A 27096-nucleotide genomic window follows, 5' to 3' on the forward strand; every position below is an offset into this window, starting at 1 on the left:
GTAACTGTGGCTAATCACCTTGGAACCTGAGTGTGCTATAAAAGGGCAAACAGCTCACTAGCTGATCTCTCTGCTCCTGGGAAGAACCCTGCTGGGTGAGTGAAAAACAACTGTGTGTTTTGTTGATGGAGCTGGGCACAAGGCTCAGTTTCATGTAGTTAGGGACTACTGCCTGTTTAGAAGTAGTGGCCAGACGGCCAGGTATTTCATTTGTTTTGAACTGTTTTGTTTAATTCTTTTTTGGCAAAAATCAATAAAACTGGCTGAGGCCAGTTGCACCATACTTGCTTGGACTGGACTGTGTTTTATGTGCCTATAGTGCCCGTCTATCCCAGGAGACGGCGGTCCTGTGAGCTAATCCCGCTACAGTATGCACACGCCTACTGACTGACAGGGGTTAGCCCCTGCAACTTCTGGGTCTCCAAATTTGGCACATGGCCTGAGCTTGCCCTTTACCCCTTGGAGGTGCTGGCCTGCCCTGCAGCCAGTGTATTGTCTGAACGTGTGTGCACGACTGGAGGGTTATATTTCCCAATGTTTTTGGGTGTACCCTAATTTAAAAAAATAAAAATAAATTTTAAACCAAAAAGCAATGTAGGCTCCTCCACCGCCACTTCCACCTACACCGCCACATCCACCGCCTCCTCAACCTCCTACTCCATATGTCCATATACGTCCTCCTAGATCAAGATTATTTTTTATTTTTACATATTTTATGTTATTTAAAGTCATTTCCCTATCCACATTTGTTTGCAGAGCACTTGCCATGCTCTTATCCACATTTTGACGACATTTGCAGCCCCCCAGCGCTTTCCATGACATTTTTACAGCCATTTTAGTGCTCAAAAGTTTGGGTCCCTATTGACTTCAATGGGGTTCAGGGTCAAGTTCGGATCAAGTTCGTGTCCCGAACTCGAACTTTTTTCTGAAGTTCAGTCGAACCCGAACATCCAGGTGACGCTCAACTCTAATATTTATAGCTATACCTGTGAACCTGAGCCTTTGATATGTAGTGCCCTGGAGAAGGCTACTTTTGACTATGGACATTTGATTTACTGCTACTATGCAAAGCCATCAACTCCCTACTTTATTGCACTTCGAAGGGGTAACTTGCACTGTGATTTATGCTGTTGTGTGCAATTATACTGTTTCATATTGTCAAACTACATGTTATATGTTCCTTTTAATATCTTCTGTTCATTTGCACTGTTATTAAACTATATCTGCACTGTGGAAAGGGTTAATGCACAGCCAGCTAATACTGAGAGACTTTTTGACCTATGCAACATTTTGGAGAGGGAAAAAAAACAGACACACTGACCTTCTGACTGTCTGGTCTAGCTTTGTTATTTATGTCTGGAAAAACTGCTTATTCATTCCCATAGACTTGCATTGAAGCTCTATACAAGTCTATGATAGACAGAAATTGTAGCACTGTTTCTGTTTAATCTGTGCCTCTCCAGTCCACCCCTCCCACTAGAAAGTTCTAGTTCAGCTAGAAACTGCATATCAGTAGAGCAGTCAGAGATTTCTGTAAATAGGGACCAGTTTTCAGTAATAGAGACTCTATCAGGCTGCAAGATTGACCAGAAGAATATGCTGAGATTAGGATGCTGAGTCACAGAATCTGGGTTACCAGCCCGTTGACCAGGGAACCAGCCGGGCGACTGGTCCACAGACTCTGGGCCACAATACTTTGGCCAGGCTACAAGCCTTCTGAGAGAGAGAGGGACAGCTAGCTCAGTCTTTCCTCAGCACAAAACCTTATTTTGCCCGATAGGATACTGGAAAAGCCAGCCTGTATTGTTTTTCACTTGAGTTCCTTCAGTAAAGAAACACTCTGGTTAATGCAGACCCTGACTCTCTAGACTTATTTCCCATTGGAGAGCACCACACCTTACCATCCCTTCTCGAGGGCAGCAACATGTGGTGGCAACTGAAGGTGTCCAGGGTACTCAGTGTAGCATTGGGCCTCCCCCCAAACCTGGCCACTGCAGATACAATTTTCCACATGCTCCTTTTAAAAAAGAAAGGAAAGAGGATAATTCTTCTGTGTATAATATCTGAAGTTTTATTATTAATATGACGGACTACATTAGTAAAAGTGTGATTATTTATAATGGTAAACTATTGTTGTTGCAATGTACTCTGTGTGGCCACCCAGTGGTTGTCTTGTGGAATGCAGCCTGTTGAAAGATATGTATTTTGCAAGGTGTTTCATGAGAGTCCTTAAATTTGATCTAAGGTAATTATGATGATGCCCTTTGACTATTATGGAACATGCCCCAATCAGATATAAAATGCTTGAAATATTTCTTGATGATCTGTAAAAAAATATTCTGTCGTCACCTGGATAAGCTGCTACTGACAACTGATTGACAAGAAAGTTGCTAATAATATATTACAAACAATCTAGACTGAAGAGCCAAAATCTTCAATGTATTTTTTCTATTTGTAGTGAGCGACTGTTGGTGTGTGAGGTATAAGGGTCGTCCTTATGTATTGTCCATTTGCTATGGTATAGGGATTTCATTCCTTTCTTCTGGAACTGAGGCAAGAGAGGGAAGTTTGTGAGTGCTCTGGGCGACAGTGAATCTACTCATGCGCAGGGCCTCCTCGTAACATGGTGGGGTCTCCGGTCCAGTAGAATGGAACTGAGGTGGAGGACCATGGGAGTGAGACACAGCGAATATCCTCCGTGCAGCCGGGCCAAGCACTGACTGAAGAGCTGTTAGGAGAAGAATAGAATATTGACTTAAGAGTTCAGGAAAGAACATTATGCATTTATCATGTTACAATCAATGGGATTTCAATTGTGCTTCTGTATTTTTTATAGAAGTTCCTGCCAAAAAACTGCATATAGATTTCTATTTAAGATGACGGAGCCAGGCATTTATAAGAAGTCCAAGCCTATGAGAAAATAACTGAATTACTGACCCATTACTTTTGTATCTTTCTCTCTCTAAAATGTTACAATTCACACTAAAAATGCTAAGCAGTTTTACAATATTAAGGGCTCTTTCACACTTGCGTTATTGTCTTCCGGCATAGAGTTCCGTCGTCGGGGCTCTATGCCGGAAGAATCCTGTTCAGGATTATCCTAATGCATTCTGAATGGAGAGAAATCCGTTCAGGATGCATCAGGATGTCTTCAGTTCCGGAACGGAACGTTTGTTGGCCGGAGAAAATACTGCAGCATGCTGCGCTTTTTGCTCCGGCCAAAAATCCTGAAGACTTGCCGCAAGGCCGGATCCGGAATTAATGCCCATTGGAAGGCATTGATCCGGATCCGGCCTTAAGCTAAACGTCGTTTCGGCGCAATGCCGGAGCCGACATTTAGCTTTTTCTGAATGGTTACCATGGCTGCCGGGACGCTAAAGTCCTGACAGCCATGGTAAAGTGTAGCGGGGAGCGGGGGAGCAGCATACTTACCGTCCGTGCGGCTCCCCGGGCGCTTCAGAGTGACGTCAGGGCGCCCCAAGCGCATGGATCATGTGATCGCATGGATCACGTCATCCATGCGCATGGGGCGCTCTGACGTCATTCTGGAGCGCCCCGGGAGCCGCACGGACTGTAAGTATACCGCTCCCCTGCTCCCCTGCTCCCCCGCTCCCTGCTCCTACTATGGCAACCAGGACTTTAATAGCGTCCTGGGTGCCATAGTAACACTGAAAGCATTTGGAAGACGGTTCCGTCTTCAAATGCTTTCAGTACACTTGCGTTTTTCCGGATCCGGCGGGCACCTCCGGCAACGGAAGTGCATGCCGGATCCCAACAACGCAAGTGTGAAAGAGGCCTAAGCCCCATGCACACGAGCGTTGTTTGGGTCCGCATCTGAGCCACATTTTTTGCAGCTCGGATGGAGTACCAATCACACTTTAATAGGGCCGCAAAAGATGCGCAGCACTCTGTGTGCTGTCCCCATCCGTTGCTCCGTTCCGTGGCCCTGCAAAAAAAAAAAAAAAAATAGAACATGTGCTATTCTTGTCTGTTTTGCGGACAAGAATAGGCATTTCTATAATGGGCCACCTCACTATCTTGTGAAAAGTCCAGAACAAAATGTTTGCACTCCTGCTTCCATATCTCCTGCAACTTAAGTTGCGACTAGACAGTGGATGCAGCTGTGTGATTCCAGCGCAGACTACCAGTGCTGGAGCCACAAGGTATTAGTTGATTGGTGGGTATGCAGGGTGTCAGATCCTGAGAATAAGTCATCAATATCAAAATCCTGCAATACCCCTTAAGGGGCATCTGTCAGCAGATTTGTACCCATAAGACTGGCTGACCTGTTGGATGCATGCTCAGCAGCTGAAGACATCTGTGTTGGTCCCATGTTCATATGTGTCCGCATTGCTGAGAAAAATAATGTTTTAATATATGCAAATGAGCCTCTAGGAGCAACGGGGGCATTGCTGTTACACCTAGTGGCTCAGCTCTCTCTGCAACTACCATTCCTTCTCTACTTTACTTGGCAGGGCTAAGTAGTTAGAACATTTTTACTTCCTGGCCCTGTCAATCAAAGTGCAGAGGGTGCAGCACAGGTTTCATAGGTACAAATCTGCTGACAGATAAACCCTTAAAGAGGTTTGGCAATAAGGAAGGAAACAAAATTATCTTGTATGTATCTGTACACCCATTTATTTAGTTCTGAAGAACAGAGTTGTAATACAGTGCCTATAGAAGTGTATGTTGTCATCAGAAACTCTAACTTCATGAACAGTTTTTTACTGTACGAACATAACAGGAAAGAAAAATCCCATATTAATTATTATGTTATAATTTCCGAATAAAAAATAAATAAAAATATATATATCTATTAAGCACATATATAACACTACTATATTCTGCAGCTCTTTACAGACATTAGCATCAAACCTTCCTCAGTGGGGCTCACAATCTAAGTTCCCTATCAGTATGTTTTTGAAATGTGGGAGGAAAGCCACGCAAAAACACGAAGAGAACATACTAACTCCATGCAGATGTTGTCCTTGGTCAGATTCGAACCTAGGACCTCAGTGCTGCAAGGCACCTGTGCTAGCCACTAAGCTGCATATACCGGATTTTTTTATTTTTTATTTTTTACTATAAGATGCACCGGACCATAAGACGCACCTATGTTTTGGAAGAGGAAAAATCAGGCACAATAGAAGAGGAAGGCCTGTCTCCCTCTAGCTCCAGAGCAACGCCTGCTGTCTCCCTCCAACAGCAGCACAGCGCAGACAGGAAGCCGGCGATCCTCCAGCGCTGCCCATTGTCTCCCTTCTGCGCACAGGGCACGTTCTCCCTTCAGCAGCAGCAGCACCAGCCAGGTTGGGAAGCATCGCCTGTTGCCATCATGTACATGTCGGACTGTAGCCCGACACCATACTGCAATTTACATTGCCGGCAAGTGTACATCACAGTGTGCAGGCATCACTGCAAGTGTGCAGGCAGCTGTTGGGCCAACAGTCGGGCTACATTGTGTCTTGTAGTCCAAAAATACGGTGTGTATGTGTATACATACATATGCTCACTCCACAGTCACCACCACACAACTGTGCCATTCAGCTGCTGGCCCAGCCGCAAAAAACGGAAGAGAACGGGCGGGCGGCATGTGAGCAGGGCACAATGATAGGTAGCGAGTGGAGCGGCAGCAGAGCGCCGAGTACGGCGTCAGCTTGCTCAAGTTCTCTGCTAAGCCTCAGCGTTCTCTCGGAGGAGCCAGTAGAGTCAGAGCAGAGGCAGTGCATGACAGGATCACTACAGCCCAACCATATCTGGCTGGGACTGCACTCCTGGACACACTCACAGCATCACCTACCTAACCAAGCTCGCAGCATCATGTCAGGAGAAGTTGAGAAACAGGAGTCAAGTGCCGAGCAGCAGTACAGGAGGAACTGAGGGGTAAGAATGTGCACTGAAGCACCGTGGGGCAGGTATCAATTTTGTTTTTAAATAAATCAATATATACAATGGCCTAGCTGCCCTAAGAAAAAAACCTATATGTAGCTGCCCTTAACCCCATATGTACGGAAGTTAGGGTGGCCACTCAGGCCAACCTCAAAATACAGACTGTAAAACCTCGTCCCCTGGCTCAGCTAAGCCACGCCCTGATCCAGTTAGGTCACGTTCCCTCCCATTCAGTAGCCGGAGCGGATTAAAAAAATTTAAGCAAAATGAACCTCAGGTCAGCTGCAGTGGTGGTAGGGAGGGTGACGTTCCCCCTGCAACTATAAATATAGACAACCTCACAGCACATGTTGACGTTTACTAATTTAGCAAGCTAACAGGTGGTCCAACCGGACCCATATACGTCTGTTAATCCTGTGCTGTTGATTATATCTAAAACTTTACTTTTATTTGTTATTTACTTTTAAAATCTTTATTTTTGGAACCTAACTGTACACAAACAGATTAAAACTATCAGTGGGTGTGGGCCGCTCCGTCTTTTTTAATATAATTAGTATTATTGCTGTTACTTCACAGCAAGTGTTTGATGCCAATATGGGTTTCAGCCTGTATTTGTTTTGAAAGTATCCTCCTCTTGTCGCCTACTGTATACTAGCTGTATATTAACTCCTGTTAGGGAGCTCCCTCACTACCACTGAGCCTAAAAACGCACACACTCATACGCCCTGCATCCCGACATGTTTCGCTGGACACCCAGTGTCTTCAGGGGATCGTGCAGGTATGAGTGTTGGGGGCGGGGACCATCCCCGGTTCCCCCTGCAGCTCACGTTCAGACAGCACAGTGAGAGTGAGCTGTTCAAAAGGAAGTCCCTGCGTCCGTCCAGTCCCTGCGCTCGCTGGACGGAGGACAGAGAGTCTGAAAGCCGGACTGTCCAGCCTAAAACCGGACCTCTGGCCACCCTAACGGCAGTTGTCAGTTCTTTGAAGATGGCGCCCGCTCAGGAGCTGAGCCGGCGTCATAACCACGGAGCGCCTGCTGTTTTATACAACAAACACCTGGTAGAAGAGTCTGTTCACAAACCGTTAACCTCTTAGATACTGTGGTCAATTGTGACCACAGCATCTAAGCAGCCAAATTCTGGGAGCGCTGCATTCCGGTAACCAAATGGCTCTCCACGATGTGATCGCAGGAGCTGCTAGGTTGCTATGGCAACCTCAGACTTCTGTGTCTGGCAGGGCTCCATAGGAACATGGGGCAGTCATTAACCAACCAGAAATACGCCTATAGTGGGCGCATTCCTGGCACAGATTGTGGCGCAATATGCGACTTTTCCCAGCTCACGCCAGGTCTAAAAAAGAGGGGATCGGGAAGAAGCTGTCTTACATTTAGAAGCAGAGGTGGATTCGCTGAAATTATGTAGAGGCCGGCGTCTCTACATAACTCTAGAAGATCCACCGCCAGTTATAGGAGATATTAAGGTCGGCGTCTCAAATGCCGGCATTAATAAATGACCCCCATGGTGAATCTCCCATAAACTGCAATGGTAAATTATTGCAGTCTATGGGAGAAGCTATCAGACAATTGCATGATAAAAAACCCTTTTTAAAGTATAATAAACAAGAATACAATAAAAAAAATAAAGATCATTAGTATCACACGTCCCATGCCTGAACTATTAATGTATAAAATAATTTATCCTGAACGGCATAATGAAAAAAAACTAAATGGGCAATTTGCTGTTTATTGGTCACTTCACCTCCCCAAAAAATAGAATAAAAATTAATCAAAAAGGCATACACACATGGTATACAAAAATGGTATCCAAAAAAAGCCCTACACATCACTGCACAAAAAAAGAGCCCTAAGGCCTTTTTCATTCAAACGATATGGATTGTGTCCGGATCTGTTCAGGAAAAAGCTGATGGTTTTGTACACAAGTACAGTCAGTTTTGTCTGCAATTGCATTCAGTGGATCCGTTTTTTTCACACGGATGCTATCAGTTGTGATGAGTTTTTCATGCGCATGAAAAAAAAACCTGAAGAATAACCATCTACATTTCCTAGCAACCATCATATATTTTTCTAAATTAACTGAATGCGATGGATAGTGCAATACTTCAAAATTTTGTCTAAAACGGGCCCTGTATATATCTATATAAAAAAGCATGATACATCCATATGTATTCATAGGCACCCTGCAGTTAAGACAAATGAATCACGTCACTAAAGCAATTACTACATATATTAACACAAGTGGAATTACTGTAATGGACTGATAAGAGATTATTATGTGTCAGGTAAGTGACTCACAGGTCAGAGTACTTTGGATGGTACTGTCATGGTCGATGGCGATGACTGTGACTTCACAAGGCTGCTCTCCTGCCCTCTCTGGGCACTGCTGTTGTTGTCGGAGGTACCAGCAACGTAGACAGGCACAGGTGACTCCCAACATTAGCATCAATACTCCCGCAGTAACCACAAGCCTAAGATAGAAGAGAGAAATGACAAGGAATTGATAGCTGATATTTTCTATATTTACAGGGTATTATATTGCTGTGCTTGAACATTATTATTATTATTAATAATAATAATAATAATAATTTGACTTATGGAGTTTATTGCACTGTTCCAAAGGTAGAAAAAGTAGTAAAAATGGACCCTTAGGATATATGCTAATGCATTTTATTGCCGTGTACTGTATGTGTATTCAAAAAAAATGACCCCTTATTAAGAGGATATGCATTATGGTTCTTACCATATGTACCACTGGCTCATCCATTCTGTCTTGGGGCAGCTGTTTATAAAAGCAGAATAAACTATTAAACTATAGAGAAAATATTCAGTAGTAGTAGCTCTCCTGAAAAAATTATCCTGGGATTTCTATGGTATACACATATATGCTCATGTAGTTGCTTACCTCGTGTTTATCCTCCCAATGTTTTTTTTCTTTTAATTTTCACAAATGACTTTTTTTTCCATCCTGTACATAGCACTTCCTGTTGCTGCATCCAACCAAACCCATTGATGCACTTCTCCTTTCTCTGCCACAGCTCCAGCACTGCCCCTAACAACCCCCAGCTAGTTTATAGCTCCTCCCACCAGCTAGTACACTCCCCTATCACTGCCCCTAACAATCCCCAGCTAGTTTATAGCTCCTCCCACCAGCTAGTTACATAGACACTCCCCTATTACTGCCCTTAACAACCAGCTGGTTTATAGCTCCTCCCACCCAGATATTTGCATAGACACTCCCCTATCATTGCCCCACCCATGGACATAACATTAGAGGAAATAAGAAAGAGCTGCGTGGACATGGATATTTGTCCACAGCCCAGAATGGAAGGTAGGAACAATACAAAAAAAATTGAAATACATTACAAAATTACAGCTTCCTTCACAAATTTTTATTTTAAACATGTCAATGCAAACCAGAAACCCTCTTTAATGAGACCATCTCTGTATAGAGACTTAGGGGGTAATTTATTAAGCTGAAATACACCTATATTAGGTGTATTTCAGGTGCAAATTGGCAATTTCTCCCCGCTCACGCCAGGTCTAAAAAAGTGGTTATGCTTCATGGGAAAATGATATTCAAAGACTGTACTTCCCAGAGAAAGAGAACCACCTTACTAGTGCCACCTAGGTACAGTACGATATTATGCCTCTGTACAAGCTCTGAATTATATGGCTCCATAATATCGCACCTGTAGAAATGTATTGACCCTACTGTAACTCTGTAAGCCTCTCATAAATAGATAAATATTTCAGAATTGTTCAACTAAATATCATAATACCGCATTATATATATGAGCAACACAGAGCGTGCCTGTGGTACCGCAGTATAGAGCCTTAGAGACCTAGTTCAGGTTTTATATTTAACTATTGTAGGGGGTTAGCTCTTCACCGGGGCTCATTCTCACAGATACGCCTTTAGGACACCAGGTTTCAGGTCCAAACAGTGTATTTATTGTGCACACTCCAACCAATACAGGTTATCATGAAGTCGCAGCTTCACCTAACACATGTGACATCCACATAAAATAATAAACACTCGCCCGTCCAGGCTCTAACTAAACATAAAGTTTCCTGACTCACCTAGGTCCCAGTTCACACCCTGTGAACTCATGCGGCTTTTGTCAGCCAATGTCCCACAGCCTCCTGGCTGTACAGAGCACAGTACGCCAACTGTCTCCAGTTCAGTATTTCTTGTGGGGGATTGGGGCTCAGTAGTCTGCCTGACTATGGCCCTGCGACCCTCCCAGGCGTCGCTGCGTCCCCCAACTCCAGGCTATCTCCCAGCCTTGTGGTCCCTCAGCCTTGCCCAGCTGAGAACACACAGACAGAGCCTCCAGGCCTCTGTCCACAGGTAACACACTACCCCTTTCTGACACTCTGGGAGGTGCCTTATGCCAGGCTGATTACCTCCAGCTTCTCTCACCTGTGGTGGAACAGGGGTGTGGACCACACTATCCACCCCTTCCTTGCCTTTAACCTGAGTGAGACCTGTCACTGTCTCACACTATAGAAAAAAATATATCTTTAGAATAGATTAAAATGAGAATCATTAAATGTAACTTTCTGTAGCAAAGCATAAAAGTGTTGGAAAACACTGATTCACGTTTAAGAGCAGACGGTAAATTAGCATGCAGTTACTGCTCATTGCAAAGGTTAGGACTAGATGAGTTGTGTGAATTGATTCATTCATCATAACGAGTTATTGACCAATAAGGGGCTGTCCCCGCGGCTGACAAAGGTCCCCGCTGCCGCTTGATTACCAGGACCAGACATCTCGCTGGCCCCTGACAATCTCGCACCTGCTCTGCTGCTTCGGGTAATGCACAACAGCTTGCAGTATTTGCCTTTGGGCTTTTTATCAAGCAAAGGAAATACTGTGGCGAATGATAAATAGTGCAGATTACAATAGCCCTTTATTGGTAGGGTATTGAATCAAATTAATGGAATTGTTCTACTCTAGCTCCATATCTGTATTTTAGTCCTGCACTATTGATCAATATTTGTAGAACCATTTAGTACATTCCCTCCTGATTTTAAAATTTAAATATAATTAATAAAGACTTTTTTGTTTTTGTTTTTTGCGTCCCAGTTTCAGGTAAAAATATAAAATTCATAGGTGACATAAACCAATCTTGGGCACAATTAGCCTTCTGTGAGCTTCCACAATGCACATTACTCTATTACAAGGAGTAAAAAAAATTGTTGATCATGCTTATTTGTATCAGCCTATTACACAGATCAATACAAATCAAATGTGGAAGAATGATCGCTACCACAGTCTTTCCTTCCCCATTCAGTTCTATTGATTAGAATTAGATAGATTTTTTTTTTTTTTCAATTCTTTTATTTGTATTTTATATATATATATATTTTTTTCTTAATGATTTTTTAACTTACTTTTTTAGTACATTTTTACCACATAATAGGTCCCCTAAGAGGTCATTAAAAACTCTCTAGGGGACACTGTGCCCCAGTTACATGGGAAAAACAGCTCTCTTTGGGGGCTTTGTACAAGGCAGAGCCGATCAGGGTCTGCTAAGACCCTGTTGCTCTGTCCCTGAGACTGTCAGCGGGAGCTGCTTCCTCTGTTCTTCACTGCATAGCGCTCATTGAGTTCTATTCACCTACCCAAGGAGAAGGCAGAAGCGGTAATAAACCGCTTCTCTCTTATCCTCAGGTCCCGGACAGGTCCCTGACTTATTCCTGCTAGAGTGCGGGAGCAGGGCAATCAGCTGTCTTTCTGTCCAGCAGGATGAGGGCTACAGGCACAAACCATGAGTCTCTGAGGGCCACAGGCCATGAGTTCTATACCCTTAGTATCAGTGCAATATCTGCTTCCAGAGCAGTGACTGTTCATGCACTGCTCTCCTGAAAGATAGAGCATCAATATTAAACTCATGAAAAACCCCTTTCCTTTACAGGGAATTTTGAAAATTATTAACAAGTAACTGCCACACAAGTACTAAGGCAAATGATTCTGAGAAAAATGAAGCTCAGAGGGTCATTTTTATTTCAAATGTGACCATAAAGGAACATCTAAGATCCTGGTTTTTAATCTGATCTGGAGGAACATCTGCTTTGGATTTTGATGTTCTTCTCGTGCTTCCCTGCATGATAATGAATTATAATGCTGCCACTCTACAATGAGCCCCTAGTCCTGGCCAAATATTACATACTGTTTTGAGTTTTCACAGTCCACCTCACAATCTCCCGTGGACACCTAGAATATCAAAATATACATAATAAGTGCAGAGTATATTCAGCCTTAAAAAGTAGCTATAATGAAGTTTTAAATACCTTATTGCATTACAGTATAACTTTTATGTACAGTATATTTGATTTTAAGTTTAAAAACAGGAAATGCAGAAAGAAACCTATCTGAAAAAAAGAATACACGTATTCACTAAAATGTTTAACTTTTATATTTTATTACTCTGCTACCTTATGGTACAGCAATTTAGACCCATCTTGGCAAGTCCCTGCACCAGAATCTACTATTCAGGTTATTCAGGTTATTCAGGTTACATGCACCAGAAAACTGTTATAAGTAATCTTAAATGTGTGGGACTGCATAGGCTCCATCCTCTCATGCCCACAAAAGTGCAGAGCGTGGGGCTTGTGGTAAAATTCCCAGTTAAGCCTCATGCAGACGTCAGTGTTTCACGGACGTGTGCTGTACGTGTTCTCTACGGACAGCACACGTCCCTATTAATTTTAATGTGTGTATTCACACATCAGTGTTTCAGCACGGTCCGTGCGTGGGTCAGTTTTTTTTTTACCACGGATGCATGCTCTATTTTGTCCGTGTTCACGGATCCATCACGCCCATTATAGTCTATGGGTCCGTGAAAACTACGGATGCCATCCGTGTTGCATCCGTGTTTCACGGATCGTTAACAAGAGATTCATTGAAAATTATTTTTCAGCTGTTGAGTGTTAGTGAAACACGAATGCAACACGGACAGCAAAAAACGGACCCACGGACCCAACATGGGAGAAAACACGGATTGAACACCGTCCGTGTTACCACTGATCCAAAACTGACACGGACGTCTACATGAGGCATTAGGATGTATTATAAGTATTTATAGAACATTTTTCTGCTAGGTCTCCAAGATGGCTCCATTAAAATTAAAGTGTCAGCTTCCTGTGGATATGTCAGAAATGTCAAAGATGGTAATATGTCCTTAAATAACAAGATGTCAACTATATCTTAGTCCTGTCCTACTGATCCTGTTAAAATGGGTCTAAGAAAAGATTTCCTCAAAATTTAAAGGAGTTGAGTTGACCCATCTAAGATATGCCATCAATGTCAGATAGGTGCGGGGCACACTTCTTGAACCAGCTCCTATCTCCAGAACATGTTCTACATTGATCGCTATGAGAGTTCTGAAAATAGCTATGCTCGCCGCACTATGCTCCCCGCGTTCAACTGTTTTTAAAAGTCCCATAGCAGTAAATGGAGAGCACACTGTCTAAGTTTGGCCACTTCTCCGTTCACCATTATGGGACTGCCAGAAATAGTTTAACTTCACAAAAGAACACTGGCATGTATATCAACACGTAAAGGGTTAACTGCCTGAAAAAATACGCTAAAATAAAGAAAAAAAGCTTTATTATTGCTGCCAATAAAATAAGTGGCTAGCCACCTTAAATGTCTATTTTTAGGCTCGGTATGAGGAACAAAGAGCATATTAGGAAAAATATATATCTTTATGCTATTCTATATCCTCTACCACGAAACGTTGTTGTTAATGTGCAACAAACTGATGATTGGTCATAAGTCTTATTTTTAGACCACGATTTAAAAGATAGGGCTGGGTTATATATATATATATATAAGGACAATAGCAGAAGGACCCGGCTTCGCACGGGTATATTTCATCTATTTCATTTAATGTTTCTGTGTGTCGTTAAAAGATATTGACAGTATCCACTATAACAGTGACATCTACAGTACTCCGTCCCTTTAACAGTGACCTCCACAGCAGCCTACCCCTTATTAGTAACATCCACAGTGCCCTCCCCTTTAACAGTGACCTCCACAGTGGCCGCCCCTTTATTAGTGACCTCCACAGTACCCTGTCTTGTTAACAGTGATTTCCACAATAACCTGCCCCCTTAACAGTGACCTCCACAGAGCTCCATTCCCTTAAAATGTGGCCTTCACAACACTCCGCTGTGGTGATAGCGGGATCCAGATATCAAAATTATTGTTAGGAGTAGGCAACCCCTCCTTTTAAATTCCTATAGGGGGTCATCACCTCTTTTATGTCCGTCCAGGCCGGAGATTGCAGCAATAAAAATCAATAAGAAATCAGACCCCTAGCATAAAGTGTGAAGATGTTGGATACCAGCGTTAATAAAAATCAGTAATGGAACAACTACACAGAAACCACACCTCTATCATAAAGTGTGAAGATGTCAGATACCAGCGTAATACAGACCAGAACCATTAGAGGGGTTAGGAGAAGGCTAGTGTCCTTTCCACAGAGGTCACACATGAAACCCCTATCTGGCAATATACAGTACAGACCAAAAGTTTGGACACACCTTCTCATTCAAAGAGTTTTCTTTATTTTCATGACTATGAAAATTGTAGATTCACACTGAAGGCATCAAAATGATGAATTAACACATGTGGAATTATATACATAACAAACAAATGTGAAACAACTGAAAATATGTCATATTCTAGGTTCTTCAAAGTAGCCACCTTTTGATTTGATTACTGCTTTGCACACTCTTGGCATTCTCTTGATGAGCTTCAAGAGGTAGTCCCCTGAAATGGTTTTCACTTCACAGGTGTGCCCTGTCAGGTTTAATAAGTGGGATTTCTTGCCTTATAAATGGGGTTGGGACCATCAGTTGCGTTGAGGAGAAGTCAGGTGGATACACAGCTGATAGTCCTACTGAATAGACTGTTCGAATTTGTATTATGGCAAGAAAAAAGCAGCTAAGTAAAGAAAAACGAGTGGCCATCATTACTTTAAGAAATGAAGGTCAGTCAGTCAGCCGAAAAATTGGGAAAACTTTGAAAGTAAGGGCTATTTGACCATGAAGGAGAGTGATGGGGTGCTGCGCCAGATGACCTGGCCTCCACAGTCACCGGACCTGAACCCAATCGAGATGGTTTGGGGTGAGCTGGACCGCAGAGTGAAGGCAAAAGGGCCAACAAGTGCTAAGCATCTCTGGGAACTCCTTCAAGACTGTTAGAAGACCATTTCAGGGGACTACCTCTTGAAGCTCATCAAGAGAATGCCAAGAGTGTGCAAAGCAGTAATCAAAGCAAAAGGTGGCTACTTTGAAGAACCTAGACTATGACATATTTTCAGTTGTTTCACACTTGTTTGTTACGTATATAATTCCACATGTGTTGAGGGCGCATGCGCGAGGCTCACGAGGAAGACATGATTCTGTGAGCTCCGCACCGCACGCCGACTTACCCTCACTTCAGCGCCTGAACCAGGCTCCTATACGCCTGCAAGTATATGCATCAGACCCCTAAGATGCCCCGCTCCAAGGGGAGGTCGAAAATACCCGGTACACCCGCTCCTTCACAGACCTTACCGGAACTCTTCCGGCAGACAAGGCACACTGCCATGGCGGACGCCGCCGCTGATCCACCGAGCCCCGTCTCCTCTTCTGAAGGTGAGCCAACTCCGGACATCAGCGACCATAATGTGGGTCAAGAAGACCTTTACAAGAACATTGCAGCATTGTTCCGGTCTGAATTGTCCCAGGCGGTCACGGAATTTTCCCGCCAGATCCACGATCTAGGGAACAGAGTCTCTGACCTAGAGACACGCACGGATGACATCTCAGACGCCATAGGCCGCAATAGGGATGATGTTAATTCACATGAGGCCCAACTGGCGGATTTGGAGCTAAAAATTGAAGACCTAGAGAATAGGTCCAGGAGAGGAAATCTACGGGTCAGGGGTCTCCCTGAATCTTATCAAGACCTTCAAGCCACCCTCTCCTCCCTGTTTTCAACGCTCCTACCACAGGAAGAACTCAACTATTTAAAGATGGATCGGGTCCACAGAGCATTAGGGAAACCACGCAGCTCGGACTTACCTCGAGACGTTATCCTTAAATTTCACCATCCTGGGACCCGAGATAAAATATTATTTGCAGCCAGAGGCAACCCGACCCTTCCGGGTCTGCCTCCATCTGTCCACCTATATGCAGACCTTGCTCCATCCACGCTCCGACGAAGGCGGGAAATGAGACCGGTTACTCAAGCTCTCCAAAAGGCCCAGATCAGGTATAGATGGGGCTTCCCTTTTAGCCTGACTTTTCAAGTGAACTCTCGCTCACATACGGTGCGTTCACCGTCTGAAGGGCTGGAAGCACTACAGCGGGCCGGAGTGCAGTGTGAGATAGCATCGCCTCCCAGCCCCGCTCCGCTACCGCAGCGACCAGCAAGAGTTTGGACCTTGGTCACTCCAACATCCTCTAGATCGGGCAGACAGAAGACCTCTTGATTTTTATATCTTCTCCTCATACCTAGCACACTGATGAGGTCTCTAGATCCACTTGGATCCGTTTTCTTATTTGTCTATCGACATCTGTTAAGTTTATACAGTTTAGGCTAACCTTTTTTCTTATAGGGTATCGGCATGTGGACTTTCATGTTGACCTTAACCATGTGTTTATGTGGAGGGATGAGGCAGACCAAAGTTTGGCTGTTTCCCCTACCGCATCTACCAACCAAACAGGTTGTAAGTTATGGGCCCCAAAGCCCTTTATGTTACTTTTTGCTGTTTTATACCCATTTTTATGTTGTTCACCATTTTGAGGCATTGCATATGTACACGACTAAGGCGGATGTTGTTGTTCGGACAACTGGGGGGGCGGTGTGGCTGGAGGCGGATGAGGTATGGCGCGTTCAGGCTTCTCCTCTAACCTTTCAAGATGTATAAAATATTAACCCATAACGTTAGGGGATTTAATTCTCCTAGGAAGAGGAAAACCGCATTTTCTTCATATCTTAAACACGCGCCAGATGTCATCTGCCTTCAGGAGACTCATTTCTCACACACCTCCCACCCTAAATATCTTCATGCTCAGTACTCGAGATATTACTCGTCCACTTACCTCTCTAAAAGCAGGGGTGCGGTAATACTTTTGAGAAATTCATTCCCCATGACTGTTACCTATACCAATATTGACCTGGAGGGAAGGTTTGTTATCTTGATGGGGATATACAGAGAAGAAACTGTATGTTTGGTCAATACTTACGCCCCTAATGTTAGACCTATTTCATTCCTAGAGGAAGTAAGTAAAATAGTTGAATCCCTTTCCTACCATAAAATAATTTGGTGCGGTGATTTTAATATTACCATTCACCCTACTTTAGACCGCTCAGTCCCGCAACCTATTCCACGCTCTAAAACTTTATCCGGCAGAATAAACCAACTCCTGCAATCCCTTTCTTTGGCCGACACATGGAGGGAACATAACGGCTCTCAAAGGAGCTATACATATTACTCCCCTGCTCATCAGGTATACTCCCGTATTGACTTGATCCTTGCCTCTTCATCCAGTCTCCCTAACCTATCTTATTCCAGGCATATTATATCACCCTGGTCAGACCACGATATGGTCCTTACAGCTTTCTCAGCATCCCACCAAAACTTTACCAGAGCAGTATGGAGACTCAATGAATCCATTTTGACACAACCTACAATTCTTTCCCAATTGCAAGAGGATGTTTCCCACTTCTTTGCGGACAATGCTACCCCTGATATGGACCCCATGAATCTTTGGCTTACACATAAAGCTTTTATGAGGGGTAAGTTGATCAGTATAGCATCCAGACGTAAAAAAGAACGTACACAGACTCAAACTAACCTGGAGTTTAAACTTAATAGACTTGTATGGGCACACCAAAAGAACCCATCTTTATACCTCCTAAAAGCCATTAAAGATGTGAAACAGCAGCTAAATATGATACTTACTAATAATACTGAGAAAGCCCTCCGCTGGACAAGTTCTTTTTATTATAGGTACGCTAACAAACCTGACAGACTACTTGCCAGTCAACTAAAAGCGAGACAAAAAACTAATCAGGTTTTTCAGATCCGTACTAGGCCTGACCATGTAACTTCCCACCCAGATATTATTTATAAAACTTTCCATAAATATTATGAGCTTCTCTATACTCCACCAGGGGGGGATACTGTTCCTCAGATAGATGAATTTATGTCATCGACTAGACTTCCTATTCTATCCCCAGAGGCGCAGTCTGAATTAAGCAAGCCAATTTCGACAGACGAGGTGACATTTGCCATTAAGTCCCTTAAACTTGGAAAAGCCCCAGGCCCCGACGGGTATACTGCTCTTTATTATAAAAAATTGGCTCCACTACTTATCCCTCACATTACTAACATATGCAACCAGCTTATGCAGGGAGCCCCACCCCCGGAAGAGTTTCTTAAAGCGTCCATTACGGTCATCCCCAAGCCTAATAAGGACCCTTTGCTTACAACTAACTTCAGACCAATTTCTCTACTGAATATTGACAACAAGCTCTTTACATCAATATTAGCTAACAGACTTAACAGGTTCATTCCAGACCTCATACATAGAGACCAAGTGGGATTCATCCCTGGGAGGGAAGCCCCTGACAACATAAGAAAAATATTGAACATAATACACTCATCTCAGAAGCAAAAGATCCCGCTTGCGCTCCTGGCACTGGATATTGAAAAGGCCTTTGACACAGTTACCTGGCCATACTTATATAAGGTCCTTACAGTAATAGGTGTTAGGGGACCCTTTCTTAGGGCTATCCAAGCTCTCTACTCCAACCCTAAAGCCAATCTCAAACTCCCGACCACTCTATCCCAACCCATTCATATAGGGAGGGGAACGCGTCAAGGTTGCCCCCTATCCCCAGCACTTTTTGCCTTGGCCATTGAACCCTTAGCGGCCCGTATTAGAGCACACAAAGACATTACAGGCTTCTCGATTGGGGCCACTGAGCACAAGTTGAGTCTGTTCGCTGATGACTTAATGCTATCAATTACTAACCCTATTATTTCCTTCCCTTCACTACTAAAACTGCTTGACTCTTTTTCCAAAGCATCGGGCCTAACAATAAACCACACCAAATCTGAACTAATGCTTTGTAATACACCAGAAACAACAAAAACCTTACTTTTACAAAAATTCCCTTTTCAGTGCAGACCAAGGCACGTCTCCTACCTGGGGGTCTCGATACCGAGTTCACTAGAAGAAACATATAAAATAAATTATCTACCAATGTATCGTAAGATTCGCCAGGATCTAGCGTCATGGCAGAAACTTCCAGTATCATGGGTGGGGAGGATTAACATAATTAGGATGGTTACGCTTCCAAGGTTATTGTACTTATTTAGAGCTCTCCCAGTACCCATCCCACTATCGGACCTGAGATCCCTTCAGGGAGACGTGCTTAGGTTTATATGGGCGAATAAACGTCCTCGAATTGCCAAATCAATTATGTGTAGGCACAAGTCAGTCGGGGGACTATCTGTCCCAGATATGTCGAAGTATTATAAAGCAGCCAGACTGGCACAAATGTTCTTAACCCACCTAGATCCAAAACTACATCCCCTGTGGATTGAAATGGAGGCCTCCAGTCTCTCTCCATATTCCTGGAGAGCTTTGATCTGGAATGTTGGTAGTATCCCGCGTACTATTAAGTCTATTTCACCTTTAACATACTACTCATTACTCCTGTGGAGATCGGTTAGATTCAAGAGTAATCTTCAATCCAAACCCACCCCTCTAGCTCACTTACTAGGGAACCCGCAGTTCACCCCGGGTCTCCAACATCGCAACTTTTCATGGTGGATGAGCAATCAATTATGTATACTTCATAAATTCTTATCTAGAGGTAAATTGTTAACAATTGACAGCTTCAAGGAGATGCACTCCCCCCCACCCGAAGAGAATTTGCGTTTGAACCAAGTATTCTCCTTCTTGAAGTCATTGCAAATAGCGGATAGGAATATCTCATTCTCCCCATTTGAAAGATCAGTCACATATTCCCTTTATAGGCAGGGGCTATTATCTCGTATCTATGGCTTACTCTGTCAAAAACCCGAAGAGGTTAAACTACCTTACATGAAGGCCTGGGAGGAGGACATGCAACTGGAATCCTCGTTCCCCAAATGGTATCAGAGATCGCAGACCCTTACAAAAGGATCATGGCAGGTCACACTAGCTGAAACCTCAATTAAAATACTCCACAGAACCTATATGGTTCCTACTAGACTCAATCGTATGTACCCAGAGGTTTCCCCAAATTGCTTTAGAGGTTGTGAAGAAGAGGGGTCTATGATCCACATTTGGTGGACTTGCCCAATCGTTAGAAGGCTATGGGCCCAAACAACTGCACTATTGTCTACAGTTTTACAATGTGATTACCCTACATCACTTCCCTTATGCTTATTGGGCGATAAACCACATTGGCTGACATTCGCCAAGTTTAAACTTTCCCAACACATATTGATGGCCACCAGGATCCACATAGCTTTTAAGTGGCGTACTGATGTACTTTGCTTTCAGATGGTCCTTGATAGGATTAACAAAATTCTTCAAGGTGAAAAATTATCTGCCATACGTACTGATACATTCTGTTCATTTGAAAGGGTTTGGGAGCCTTGGCTGTCCTCCTCCTATGCCCCAGATATACGCTATAGTATTTCTTTATAAACCCCCGTGTCAAACATTACTCGATGTATGGACCTTTATCTGTTACATGATGCCCTCAATAGGGCCTGATAGAACTTCATCTGCGATGAATATATCGAATCTTGAACAAACATGTATATGCCTTAAACATTAATTATTGTTTCTGTACTTTATTTAAAAGACTTTGTTTTGTATGTCTTTTTTCTGTTTAAATTTCTCAAAAACCAAATAAATGATTTTTGAAACTAATTCCACATGTGTTAATTCATAGTTTTGATGCCTTCATAGTCATGAAAATAAAGAAAACTCTTTGAATGAGAAGGTGTGTCCAAACTTTTGGTCTGTACTGTACATCAAAGAAATAAGTGGACACATCCATATTTGAGACACTTGCTTCCTCTTGAGAACTCAGACCATGTATATGCTTCCATGGTATTAAAACCAAATTGATCTCCGCTCAGTTACAGGGAGCAATTAGATAACTACAGCTATCCTGCCATTACCTCCGCCATGTTTAGTACGCACATGTGCGGGACATTCAGACGGAGTGGATGGAGGTAAGATTAAATTGCTATGGTGAATATCCAAAAAGATATTTCCATACAAAGATTTTGAGGCAGACTTGGTTTCCAGCAAGTGGTAGTAAACACTGTCATAAAAGGTCATTACCATATTCCCTGGCCTCCTCTGAGATCACAGGTAGGGAAGGGGGGAGTGATGAGGTGGATGATACTGACCTTTTTTAACACGTCCAGGAAGAAAAGCAGACCGTTGATTTTTACCTTCATTTTTTCAATCCCTGTTGGCTGCGGAGTGGGAGAGGGCGTAGCCTAGCCAGTGAGGGGCGTTGCTTAGCATGATCTGGGGGCAGGGTTTTTAAGTCCGTCTTTTGAGGGTGACCTGAATGGCCGCCCTACCTGCCCCCTGAACTGTGACCTCCACAGCACTCTGCTCCCTTAACAGTGTCATCCACAGCGCTACCCTACTAATGTACATTCATTGCTTTGCTCGATGCATTTCTACAATGGGGTCACACCCATGTTTCCTCAGGACCAGTGGCGTAGGGATCGCCATAGCAACCATAGCAGTGGTCCGACCACATTAAGGTTTTTTTTTTGTTTTTTTTATTATTAACACACGCAGACACTGCACACAGGCAGCCAGGAGGTGGCGTAACTACCGGGGAAGCAGCTGCTTCGGGGCCCGACAGTTTATTTTCAAGTTAGTTAAATATCGATGTCTTAATGTTCAGGGCCCCCTTCACAGCAGCAGTCTTAATGTTCAGGCCCCCTCGCTAATGTGATCTAATCTTACTGTATTCTAAAGTCTCCTGATGTGTCTGGGATTCGAACCCACAACCTCCAATGTATCAGTGTATCAGAGGCAAAGCATTTACCCTCACAACCATAAAGGAGGCATTGCAACTGATTGAAAAAATTTGACACTTCTACTGTTATAGCTGGCTAAGTGTACATCTATACATATGACAGCTGCCCCAACACACCCAGCACTGCTATATCTCTATATGACAACTATCCCAGCACACTCAGCTCTGCTATATCTCTATATATGAGCAGCTGTCATGTGTATAGATGTACACTTTGCCAGCTATAACAGTAGAAGTCTCATATTTTTTCAGTCAGCAGCAACGCAGCTCTTATGGTCTTGTGGTTAGATGCTTTGCCTCTGATACAGAAGGTCGTGGGTTCGAATCCCAGCAGAAACCTTTTCTGAAATACAAGCACTGACTCCATATATGGACATACAGGGCGGGACACAGGAAGAGGCTGCATCGCATCGCTGACATGGAGGTAAGTAGAAGTGTTTATTTTTATTTTTTTAATACCCGACTGTTACTGCCATGGGGGGAGCATGGGGCACTTGATACTGGCACATGGGGGGAGGGGGGTTGGTACCTGACCTGATACTGGCACCTGGGGGGGGGGGGTTGGCACCTGATACTGACTGGCACATGGGGGGGGGAGAGAGGCACCTGATACTGTGGATGGCACTGTTTAGGGGAGGGGGATCTGTGTATGGCACTATTTAGGGGAGGGGGGGATCTGTTAATGGCACTATTTAGGGGAGGGGGATCTGTGGATGGCACTATTTAGGGGAGGGGGATCTGTTGATGGCACTATTTAGGGGAGAGGGATCTGTGGATGGCACTATTTAGGGGAGGGGGATCTGTGTATGGCACTGTTTAGGGGAGGGGGGATCTGTTGATGGCACTGTTTAGGGGAGGAGGATCTGTGGATGGCACTGTTTAGGGGAGGAGGATCTGTGGATGGCACTATTTAGGGGAGGGGGATCTGTGGATGGCACTATTTAGGGGAGGGGGATATGTGGATGGCACTATTTAGGGGAGGGGGATCTGTGGATGGCACTATTTAGGGGAGGAGGATCTGTAGATGGCACTATTTAGGGGAGGGGGATCTGTGGATGGCACTATTTAGGGGAGGGGGATCTGTGGATGGCACTATTTAGGGGAGGGGGATCTGTGGATGGCACTATTTAGGGTAGGGGGATCTGTGGATGGCACTATTTAGGGGAGGGGGATCTGTGGATGGCACTATTTAGGGGAGGGGGATCTGTGGATGGCACGGGGGGGGCCCATAATTTTTTTTGCTATGGGGCCCATGCATTTCTAGCTACGCCCCTGCTCAGGACTGCCAGAAATAGCAGAGCCAGTGCTAGGCAATTTTTGGAATTCCCATAGAGGTGAACAGAAGGTGGCCCAGCATGTGTAGCTGCTCTTTCTTCACTCTGGGGCCCTGTTCTGGAAAAATGAGTCCAAGAGGTGGGACCAGCACCAATGTCCCACATAGGCTTGTTGTTATTTATGGCAGGATCTTCAACCTGTTCAGTTCTATTTGGTGACTGATAACTAACTCCAACAAGAATACAGATATCACCCTTTCTGTCATTGCCATCACCAATTTCTCGCCTTGGATTCACACCTTGTTTTGATAGCGTTTTAGGCACATGGGGGCCATTTATTATAGCGCCATTTTTGTGGTGTAAAAAAGCTGCAAATTTTGCAACAAGTGCTGGTTTACAACAACATTTTCCACTTTTCCGAGGTGGGACTTGGTTAGGATCATCCACTGAATGTCAGGGGGTTAAATATTGCTCGGGCACTGAGCCTGTATTATAGCTGGGAGGTGACAGCTGACACCCGCAGGCAGTGTCCGTGATCGAAGATAACTCCAGTCACGGACACTTGATCCCTCAGATGCCACGATCAATGGCAATTACAGCATCTGAGCAGCTAGTCAGAAGGAGGGGCTCCCTTTGACACCCAATCACCAATTGGGGTGCCATTTGGTTGTCATGACACCCTGTAACAGGGCTTTTTTCTCTTTTTTTTTTATGTCTGTTGCACAGTTAAGCTTTCCACATATGTTATCCAGTCATGTGTCTATTAGTCTTTGTGCATTTTCCAGTGTATATGTGATGGTAAGATTGCTGATGGCCATTTTCAATTATTTATCCACTTGTTTCAGTATTTTATACCTTTATGCTTCATGCATACAACCACATGTATTTTGAGGTACGCAAACTGCGGATCCACAAAATACCGACGCTAGCCATGTGCATGCTGCATTTTCCTAATAGAACTGCCTATTTTTGTCTGCAAAACGGACACAAATAGGACATTTTTTATAATTTGCAAAATGGCTGCAGGAATGCAGACAGAACACAGAATGCATTATTTCCGGACACATTATATCCGGTCTCTGTGCGATCCACAAAAAATGTGGATTGGACAAGTACCCAAATAATGGCCCTGTGCATGAGGCCCTATTAAGTAACCATTTACATTTTATTAAGTGGACGGAAATAAAATGATGATACTGTACAATATACTCTTGTCATTTTACATTACAGATAGTACTTTTTGCGGTCAGTCCTTACCAGGATGAGTCCTATGGCTACAGATAGAAATATGTGTCTTCTCATGCTACTGCACCACCCAGTACCTGAAAAGAAGATATAAAATATAGGGGTATTCTGTAGGCTAGCTCAAGATGACAAGATTAAGAAGACCCTCAAGACACTACTAGTGACTGAGATACTCGTCAATTACTGTGCATCAGACGTTTTGGACAATACATTTTTGCTGAGAGAGTCCTTCAATGATACGAAGGTCACCCCTGACAATCAGCTGAAATCTATGATCAATTTTCCTACTGCACCACCAGAGGGGTAATTTACAGTGATAGCATATTGATAGGTTATGCCATCAATGTCAGATAGGTGCAGGACTGGATCCTATCTAGAGAATGGGGCCCAGAAGTGAAGGAGAGAGCACTGTGCATGCACGGCATGCTCTCTATCCACCATTATGGCGGTTCTTAAAATAGCGCCGCTTGTGTGCTTGGCAATTTTCTGAAGTCCCATAGCTGTGAACAGAGAGCACACCACGCAAATTTGGTTACTGCTCCATTCACTTTTGAACGACTACTGAAAGTAGCAGAGTGAGCCCTCAGCTATTTTTGGAACTCCTATAGTGGTGAACGGAGGGTGGCTGCGCATGCTCGGCTGCTCTATGTTGAGTGCCCCATTCTCACACCTATCCGACGTTGATGGCATATCCTAGCAGTGGCGTAGCTATCAGGGAAGCAGGGGAAGCAGCTGCTTCGGGGCCCGAGCTCAGAAGGGGCCCGGGAGCAGTCACTGTACTTCGTCACCCCGGGCCCCTGTCAGAGCAGCTGACTTCTCCTGCACCAGGTCCAGAGTCCTGCACTTGCACCTCTGTCACTGACCTGACATCAGTGACATTGCTCCGCCTCTCCCCTCCTCAGTTCTGATGATGGACAGTGACCAGCATCAGGACGGTCCGATGTGGGTGGAGCTAGAATAGCCCCGCCCCCTTTCCTACCCGTGATTCCTGCAGCCTGAACCTTCCCTGCCCAGCATGCTGAACATCAGTTGCATTGCCACAACTGCACCAGTGATGTGAGTAGAAGTGAAACTGCGGTTATATTCAGCTTTCCCAGAATGTGCACATGTGACCTGCAGTACAGTAGGAAAGCTGGCTGAATTATAGCGTGAGATGTCATCCAGCTTCCCTGCTATCCTGCATGGCACAAGTGCAGAGGCATTAGAGTATGGGGTAGAGGCACAGCAGGAAAGCTAGGTGTCTATATATGTGTATTGTATATGTGTGCGTCCATGTATGTGGTGACTGTGTGTATGAGTGCGCCCCTGTCTGTGAAGAGTGCTTCCATGTATGTGGTGAGTGTGTATATGAGTGCATCTATGTATATGTTGGGTGCGTGTATGAGTGCGCCCCTGTATGTGAAGAGTGTGTGTATGAGTGCATCTATGTATATGGTGAGCACATGTATGAGTGCATCTATGTATATGTTGAGTGCGTGTATGAGTGTGTCCATGTATGTGGAGAGTGTGTCTATATATGTGAAAAGTGCGTGTATGAGTGTGTCCATGTATGTGGAGAGTGTGTGTATGAGTGCGTCCATGTATGTGGTGAGTGTGTGTATGAGTGCATCTATGTATATGTTCAGTGCGTGTATGAGTGCGCCCCTGTATGTGAAGAGTGTGTGTATGAGTGCATCTATGTATATGGTGAGCACATGTATGAGTGCATCTATGTATATGTTGAGTGCGTGTATGAGTTTGTCCATGTATGTGGAGAGTAACATAGTAACATAGTAACATAGTACATAAGGCCGAAAAAAGACATTTGTCCATCCAGTTCGGCCTGTTATCCTGCAAGTTGATCCAGAGGAAGGCAAAAAACCCTGTGAGGTAGAAGCCAATTTTCTCCACTTTAGGGGAATAAAAAATTTCTTCCCGACTCCAATCAGAATAACTCCCTGGATCAACGACCCCTCTCTAGTAGCTATAGCCTGTAATATTATTACACTCCAGAAATACATCCAGGCCCCTCTTGAATTCCTTTATTGTACTTTATTGAATTCCTTTATTGGAGTGCGTCCATATGTGTGTCCATGTAGGTGGGAATACCCCTTTAATAATTACACAGATCCCATTTAGTACCCATTTACATTAAATAGCTGTCTATGTAAAGCAATGTATAATTGTGCTGGACCATTGAGAGAAAGGCACTCTTTACAGCTGATCCCCATGCTGGCTAATAGGTGAAGGACCTAAATAGGGTCCTAAATTTGGTGTTACCTACTTTATCTTAATGACATTTGTTATCCTGTCTATTGAGCTAAAAAATAATATCTACTATGTAAGTAAATAAACTAAGAAATGCTTTGTTCTTACACTTATCCAACTATCCTCTCAATGGGTTCTGAGAAGGACCTGTCGGCACATGGAACATACATACATGAGTGCCAATATATTACATTTCCTCTTACCTGTAACCTTGGAGTCGTTTTCTCCCTCTTTCAGGTACTATCGGCAGTGCCTGCAATCATTGCTTTAGTGTGGAAGGTGCTTATTCTTTGTGCGTCCCCTCCCTCTCACCCTCCATTGTGAGACCCAAGTCATTGCCTTGTATTAAT

General features: G+C 44.0%; 1 protein-coding gene across 1 annotated transcript; it reads right to left on the bottom strand.

Annotated features, from left to right (window-relative positions):
• Positions 1–2048: 2048 nt before the first annotated feature.
• On the bottom strand, positions 2049–27096 carry TMEM52B (transmembrane protein 52B). The gene is made up of 6 exons (XM_040437902.1): positions 26950–27096; positions 24512–24576; positions 12082–12125; positions 8646–8684; positions 8201–8373; positions 2049–2728 (listed from the first exon to the last, which is right to left on the bottom strand). The coding sequence occupies exons 2-6, from the start codon at positions 24554–24556 to the stop codon at positions 2514–2516; spliced, it is 516 nt and encodes a 171-aa protein (XP_040293836.1). The 5' UTR covers positions 24557–24576; positions 26950–27096; the 3' UTR covers positions 2049–2513.

The sequence above is a fragment of the Bufo bufo genome, chromosome 6 (assembly GCF_905171765.1).
Source record: "Bufo bufo chromosome 6, aBufBuf1.1, whole genome shotgun sequence".
Classification (NCBI taxonomy): Eukaryota; Metazoa; Chordata; class Amphibia; order Anura; family Bufonidae; genus Bufo; species Bufo bufo.

What these genes read in the sequence shown, in the direction of transcription:
- TMEM52B (XM_040437902.1), bottom strand. Translation starts at nt 24,556, where the DNA reads ATGAGAAGACACATATTTCTATCTGTAGCCATAGGACTCATCCTG. An exon ending in TAGCCATAGGACTCATCCTG is followed by an intron (nt 12,126 to 24,511) that starts GTAAGGACTGAC and finishes TTGATATTCTAG; the next exon opens with GTGTCCACGGGAGATTGTGA. An exon ending in ATGAGCCAGTGGTACATATG is followed by an intron (nt 8,374 to 8,645) that starts GTAAGAACCATA and finishes CTTCTATCTTAG; the next exon opens with GCTTGTGGTTACTGCGGGAG.